General features: G+C 45.7%; 1 protein-coding gene across 1 annotated transcript; it reads right to left on the reverse strand.

Annotated features, from left to right (window-relative positions):
* Window positions 1–3,564: 3,564 nt before the first annotated feature.
* LOC147653718 (uncharacterized) lies at window positions 3,565–4,657 on the reverse strand. The gene is made up of 2 exons (XM_086886254.1): window positions 4,361–4,657; window positions 3,565–4,047 (listed from the first exon to the last, which is right to left on the reverse strand). Exons 1-2 carry the CDS (start codon window positions 4,613–4,615, stop codon window positions 3,850–3,852), a joined length of 453 nt encoding a protein of 150 aa, XP_086742380.1. The 5' UTR covers window positions 4,616–4,657; the 3' UTR covers window positions 3,565–3,849.
* Window positions 4,658–7,779: the final 3,122 nt, after the last annotated feature.

Below are 7,779 nucleotides of genomic sequence, written 5' to 3' on the forward strand. Positions count from 1 at the left end.
CATGTGCAACCTAACAACTCCAATTTCGCAGGCCTATTTAACATTTGATCCCTAAAAGTCAGTCCTTTGCTTTGTATTTTGGGCACTTGTTCATCTTGGGAAATTTGTCATCTTCTCAGGGCATTGAAGGTCAACCAAATGCTGCAGGTTTCATTCTTCCTTTCATATGGTCTATGTCCTGGGGTTTGACTCTTAAGCAGAGCTATTTTTTTATTTTGCAGCCTAGCAGTTGTACGGTGGGGCTGTGTGCAGGTGAATTCACTTGAGAACGATGGGTAAATCAGCTCCTGGGAAGATGTGCACTGCTTGGCCCCGATGCTTCAGCATGCTTGAGGTCAGCTTGGCTGTCTCTGACTGTCTAATAATAATGCAGAATGATAGAATTAAGTATTCATTGTAATTGGTGATCAATAAGATTTGTTTTCAGCTAAGTCTGCGTGCTAGTTTCTAAAGCACTCCAGTCTGTTTCATCAATGACCTTTGTGATTTTAGCTTAAGCTTTCTAGTTTCTGCTGTTGTTATTTTCTGCCCTGTCGCTGTGAGAGGAAGGGATGATGGCTGGAGGTTTGGCAGTCAGCGAGGGCCTGGCCACCACTGCAGTTCTGTACACTCAGCCTTGGAGATGTGATCAGGAATGTGCTGTTAGTTGCCAGTTTTGTATTGCAAAGACTGAGCATGCTGCCATCACTGTGTTTGATAAGTGAGTTTTCATTGGTTTGGTCCAACTCCAAAGCAGCCTTAATTTGAAGGTGGAATTCTTTGTGGATGAGGCTGTGAAGAATATGGTGTTTATACTCCCATCCTACGGGCAGTACGGTAGAACAACTCCTAACTGATTTGGTAATAAAGACCTAGTTTTTCTTCACTAAACCTGCCCTAGCCAAATTCATCAGCTGGTGATAGCTATCTCTGGAGTGGGAGTTCTTTATTGAGTTGATTGACAATTTAATATACTTTGTCAAGCTGTGTTGTTTAGTTTCTGTTGATCCAGAGACACCTGAGGCTCCTTTTGCTTCCTAAGGGATTAAAGTAGCAAGCACTTAGAATGAGATATTGGGAAGATGGGTGCAGGAGACTTTGTAATTTAGTATGGAAAAACATAATAATGATGATGAATATTTCAGGTGGAAATGATAGTATTTCACTATATACTATGTGAAATGCTTTTATGTGATTTTTTTTCATTTCCCTTTTATTTTTTAATCCTGGATAAATTAAATGAGGCTTTTGGGGAAAGCATGAGCTGGAATTTCTATTGAGGTTGATAACCTCTGATTCTGCTCTTGTTTGTCTGTCTGCTGGAACTTGTAGCAAACTAGCTATGTCCAAGTTTAATTGTGTAATAATTATCTTTCAAATCGAGCCTTTCTCACTTGGTGCTGATGTATTTGGGGGAGGGAGGGGAATGGAGAGTAAAGAGCTCTTTTCATGAATACAATTTTAATTTCATCTTGCTGATTTGAGCCTTTCCAAGATTCAAGTGAGCATTGGATCTGGTTGGAACTGAGGGGATGACTCATGACTCTGGCATAAAAACTACATTGCATTCCACATATTAGGAGTTTTCTGTTGCCCACAAGAAAGTTCAGGAAAAAAAAGAAAAATATAGAAATGGGTTTCAAATTTCCTGTGCTATTTTCAGTTGACTCCTCTTTCTGGAGATGCCTTAGCAAGTGTAGGACATCTGAAAAACTTGGAACTGCAACTTTCTTGTTGAGGCTCTGATGAACATTGCTTCTGTCATCAAGTTCTTGTGTTCATACTTTGAACTTAGCTGAGTAATGTTGGTATCAGCAGACTCTGCTAAAGCCATGCCTTCCTAATTAATAATGCATTCTTAATAAAAAAAAAAAAAATCTATTTCTTCATGTATTTAATTACCTAGTGAGTGTAAGACTGAATGAAGTTAATACCGTGCAGATTTCAAGCAAAACGCTGCTTTTTAATGTGCTTCAGTATAGGCTATGCACAAGTCAATAGACATGATTTTTAAGCTTCAGTTACCTTTCATTACCCTGTGCATATTCAAATTCAGATTGATGAATGCTGAACCAAAAGCAGACATCATAGAGTTAATTGAAGTTCTTTAAATTCAGAGGCAAACTATTTTCATAGCTTTGTTTTGAGGGTGGGTTGCTTTTGATGTCTGGGGTTTTTTTGGCTAAGGCAATGGCAAACATTTATTTATCCTGCTCCCTCCCCATTTTCCACCATCGTTGTTGCCAGTGATGCCTGCAGTGCTCAGTGGTCAATGACCCTCAGCCAGGGTGAGCTGCAGGAGCCTTACAGACGGGCCTGTTCTTTCTCCCAGTGCTAGAACAAGTGCAACAGCACAGTGCCATTTTGCTAAAAGCTAATATTTTTCCCAGCAGCTTCTTCTCCAGGCAGAATGAAATGCTTTCTTCAAGAGCAACCACATCTTTTCTCTGCCTGAAAGGTTGTGTTTGTTTGGGGTTTTTTCTCTTGCCTTAGGTGAGAGATAAAAAAAAAATGAAGAGGAAAGCCCAAGGAAATGCCAAAAGTACCACCTGGTAGTAATTTTGTGTGAGTGTCTCCATTTACACTTCAAACTTGCTCTTGGAGAACTTGGAGCTGCATTTAAAATGTATTTTGGTAGGTGGTCTGCTGCTGACTATCTGCATTTCTTCTTCCATTTCTTTTCTGTGCTTGTTTGGTATTGCTGCTGAATGTCCCCAAAGAGTAAAGTGGTGTGGAAGAGTTGAGGAAGCAGCTTTTGAAATTCTAAAGCTGATGTGTAGGTTTTGTTCCTCTTGGATTTTTAAAAGCAGGTATGTCATCCAAGTTAACTTTCTTCAGCAAGTAACAAGATTGTCGTCCTTCCACTGATGCTCTGTATTTTAACAGAGGTATTTGATGGTGCTGGAAAGGAGCAAGATGCAGAATGAGTTTGAGAGAAGTGATTTAAAGTGGGAGCACAGATGGTTGATTCCTAAAAATCAAAAAACGGATGTTTTGTTTTGTAGGAAAATGAAATCTAATCCTATTTGAGGGTCAACAGGATAAATACAAAGAACTAAATACAGATGTAGATACATATATACATATATGCGTGTATATATATATATATATATATATATATATATATGTATAACCCCGCCCCCCGAAATCTATGAAGCAGGACTGATTGGTGCCATAGCCCAGGCAGCCTGTGGATCTAATTGCCTGCCTGTATTCAGCCCTTGCCTGGATGCCAGGGGAGACGTCTCTGGATTTGTCTCCAGACAGCTTTCCAGGGATGATCCTGCTCCTTTCCTGGTGCCCCAGAGTGCTGCAAGCCCCCCGTCCTGGGGCCATGGTGATGCCTGCCGGGGCCTTTAGGGTCCCCCCTAAAGGGCAGACAGGGCTTGACTGCAAGCTTCCTTGGAAGGTGGAGGCAGGTGAATATTGGCCACCTTCTTCTTTCCCGCTGCCCTCCGTGCTCTTGCAAAGCCTGCTGGGGCACTGGGGCTCTCCATTGCAGGCAGTCTGGAGCTGCCATGCAAAGCCATCTCTCAAGGAGTCCCCAGGTCTCAGGTGCAACCTCAAGAAAATGACACAGCAACGTGTAGAAAACGTGAACTTTATTCACTTGACTACTTCTAAAATCTACAATCCAACGTTACTAGAAGACTATGGGGTAAGAATCTTAAGGCTAAGAAACTTCAATGCTTCAACTGTTTAGAACTGAACACTAAGGGAAAGGTCAACTTCTTGGGGGAAACGTGGTGGGGAATCGAACAACAACAGGGGTGTGGCTAACTTGTAAGGTGGGGAACGTCGCAGTGCCTGGGCTGGGCACTGGTCACCCGTTCCCCGTAAGGTTCTGTAGCTGGAGCGCGACGCTGGAGGTCAGAGCTGTGGGGAGGTGCGGAGTCTCCTGTCACTGCCCTCTTTTGCCGCCATCTTGGTGGTTGGTTGAGGGCTGTCGCGAAGGAGCAGCCGCATCAGGTCGCGGTTGTCCATCAGCAGCTGCATCAGCTCCGTGGGACAGCCCTGTCTTCGATGGCGGCGGGGCCCCGCACGGCCCGAAGGGCTCTGGAGATTCCGCTGCAAGGCAAAGCACAGGGATCCCCATGGAAGAGGCAGAGGGGCAGAGCGGGGCCGGCACCTGTGGGGCTGCCTTTGGCCTGGGAGACAGAGACTCGGGCCCAGTTGGGCTGGGCTGGCCCGGGGAAGAGGCTGCAGCAGGCAGAGCTCTGCCGCCTCTGCTTGGTGCTGTCCATGGAGCTCAGCCCCTGGGCCGCATTCCCCAGCCAGGAGCTCAGGCCCCTTCTGCCGCAGGGCATTGGCCAAAGGGTGCCCAAGAGGCCCTCAAGGTCTGCCCCATCCCGCCTGCCTGACCCCCCACCCCCCTCCTCACCTCTCGCCAGCGTCTCTGAATTCTTTTTCCGAGCGACCATCCCATGGCCATTCCTATGATGAGCAGGTCGATGAGCAGGAATGTCCTGGCCGCCCACCGGATGCGCTCAGGGTCCGACTCGTCCAGATGACAATCCTCCAGAAGCAGAGGAGAGGCATCCGTGCTGCGCTCAGGTTTGCTCACAGGGTCGAGGGGATGAGCCAAGAGCAGCAGCACGTAAAGCTGCAGCAGCGCGGAGGAGCCGTGAGCAGCCATAGTGCTCTGCCAGCAGCACCGAGGCTCTGGGCGTCTCTCTGCGAGCAGCTGTGCCTGGGCACTGGGGCGCAGCAACAGCTGGGGACAGTTGCCAGCCAGCGTGCCGTCCCCAGAGGCTGTGATGTCACAGAAGCACAGAACGCCCTGGCTGCAGAGAGCCCTGAGAGAATGTTGAGTCCAAGCTGGGAGCCATGGCGGCAAGTATGGCCAGCAGAGCGGGGCCCGAGCGCTGCGGCCTGGCTTGCCTTGCACCCGTGCCACAATGATGACTCCAGCAGCCCCTGTCAGGCCATTGCAGTATCTGATGGCCCACGCTGGGCACAAGTTCTTCCCAATGGCCAGCGTAAACCTCCCTTGGCCCAGCTTCCAAGCCTTGTTGGCATCTGCTCTCTCTTGTCCTTGCCCACCTGGCTGGCGCTGCCGTGTTGCTCGCTGGCCTGTCTGTGGGAGAAGAGGCTGTGCCAATGAGTGCTGCTCAACTTGGAGGCCATTCAAAGGAGGATTTGATTGTGCCTGCTGTGGGAAGAAGGAATATGCGTGCACATGGCCACTTCCCATAGGTTTTACCCCAGATTTTCATGAGCAGCTGTCCTAGTGAAAGTCAAGTCTGTTTTAGTGAGTATTTGAGGGCTTCCAGAGCACAGTGCCATCTCAGGGGAATTCTGCTGGTTGAGTTCTACTGAGGCTTTGAGATGAGTTGCAAATCCTGAAAATGTTCTCCTTGCCCAGGTAGTAATTTCACAGTTTAGACTCTGGGGATATTGATTGCTCAGTGTTGAGGACCTCATGTAACTTTCAGCCCCAGAAACTTTCAACCTCCAGTGATTGTCCTTGAGACAAAACCATTTGAAATCTTTTTTTCTGTGGACAGGAATTGCTTCGGTGTTACTTCACATCATCCATTAAAAATTTGATGCCTGGAACAAATCCCGAGTGCTGTGTGATTTCCTTGGTCGTGTTCTTTGGAATGGCTTCCCCCTCATTTTGTGAAGCTGGCCCCAGAAAGGTCATAGATGGGTGAGAAGTTCTGAAAGGCCAAGTGGTGCAGATCTTTGCCTCCTGTTTCGAGGTCTGTGGTGAGCTGTGAGTCCAAGAGCTGATTTGAAGTGATGGTGAAAACACAATTGAACCTTTTTGCAGCAGGGTGGATGGATAGAAGCAAAGCACAGCACGGCTGGCAGCAGCAAATGAATTAAAATGCATCCCTGGAATATGTTTCTTGGATTGTTCTTCTAGTATTGTGGTAGTAATTCTGATGTCTGAGTAGTGAACAAGCAACAAGTAGTGAACACGTGATTTGTAGTCAGTTTTCTATTTCTTATGTAGTGGAGAGTATGGATGCTAGCTTTGGAGCAGGCTGCAGAGAGCTGCAGAAACTGCAGGCCCCATGGCCTATCAGTCCTGCCCGAGAAGCTAGCCTGGGAATTCATAGGAGGATTTCAAAACAATCCTCAGAGACAGAAAACAACTGCCAGGTGCTGTTTGTCTGTCCTCTTGTTTTCCTTGCAGGAGAAAGTCAGGGGGGTGGTGAGCCCCGCTGACCAATGATGGTGATGTAGCACTTTACTAAGCAATAAGAGTTTCCTTTCTGTACTTTCCACGTATCTGTCTATTAGACAAGCCTAGAGTAATAAAGTAGAGAAGATTCTCCTGTTGTGACTCCCTTGAGAGTCCGTGTCGTTCTTTCCCACCGTTCCCAATCAGAACGACAGAGGAGATTTTTAAGAATTGTGTTTTTCTCTCCTGGTTGAGGAATGTGTTCTTCACGGGCTGAATCTTCATATCACTTTGTTTTTGTAGAAGAGCAGTTTCAGCAGCAGATGATTCTCCTTGCCCTCCTTTTCATTTTTCTTGTCTGTATTATTGCCTGGCAGGTTAACCTTTTCAAATTGCGTGCTGCAAAACGTTGCTACTAAGGATAGTTGGTGTCCAAACAGGTTCTTTTCTCGCTTGGATTTCAACTATTGCAGGATGAAAGGTTTCTAATGAAGCTACAGAATTGCATATCACTGGGACCTTGACTTCTTCCCTGCTTGGATCTAGATAAAGAGATTCTTGCCAATTGAACTGCTGACATATTATGTAGAGATCAGGAGTGGCCACCACAAGTGGTACTGAATTCTTGGAAATGTGGTGATTTTTGTTAGAAATGATTTTAGCTTCGACAGTGCAAGCTTATCATATCCATCTGCATTTGTGTTCTATTAATCATGGGGTTTTGTATTAAGCATGGGCTTCAGTTTGCTGTCTTTTTGTCACTTCTTCAAATACCAGTTTTCTACACCTGCTGGCTTGCTCCTTCTGACTTCAAATGGTATCTCTTGGGCACATAACTTCATCTTATTGTGAACAGCGCAAAGAACATGTTTTGGTCTGCCTTGATTTGATGGAGTGATTGCTGTGGAAGGACTGGGAGGTTTTGTGGTTTAAGGTGAAAGAAGTTCAGCAGCCTTGGCAAGTAAGTGTGCCAGTTTACAAGGTGAATCTACAGAAACCCCCGTGCTTCAGCTGCAATGTACAATCTCTGAGGCTGCTGCTGTCGGGGTGCCTTTGTTCTGTTGGTTTGGGAACCCATATTCTACACAGCATCATTTGTCAGAACTCCATTTCACTTGTACAGTCCCTCTGTTTTCCCACTTCTGAATGATGGTTTTCTCTGTGCCTTTAACATGGGGAATTCTGGGTGATAAAAATAATACATATTCCATAATGTTTTACGTTTCCTCTTGGAGTTTTTTCTAGTTTTCAAATAATTACCTTTTGTTTCTAGCTGGGGGCAAAATGCATTTGCAGTTTCAGTGGTTTTTTTCCCAATTTCTAATCTTACTTGGGCACTAGATAAGGGAGAAAAATGCCCTAGTTTCATGGAAAAGATTCTGTGTTATTCCATGCCTTGAAATGAATTAAAATACGGTTCTATTGCTCTCTGTTTCATTTCTTCACTTCATTTGGTAGAGTTTAGAAATCTCTTGCCATGAACTAGGTAGTGCAGAGTGCCTGCCTTGCTGTGTTGAACTCCTGGGTGAGCATGCCAGGCTTAGTTTAGAGATTTGCTTTTAAACATCCCTTATTCCTTGTGAAATCTATCATTTGGTTTGTTTGTAGTTGTGTTAGAAGATAAAGAGGAGGGGGATCACCCTGGAAAATTTGTCATCTGAACTGAA

Source organism: Cyanistes caeruleus, chromosome 4 (genome assembly GCF_971803275.1).
Source record: "Cyanistes caeruleus chromosome 4, bCyaCae1.hap1.1, whole genome shotgun sequence".
Classification (NCBI taxonomy): Eukaryota; Metazoa; Chordata; class Aves; order Passeriformes; family Paridae; genus Cyanistes; species Cyanistes caeruleus.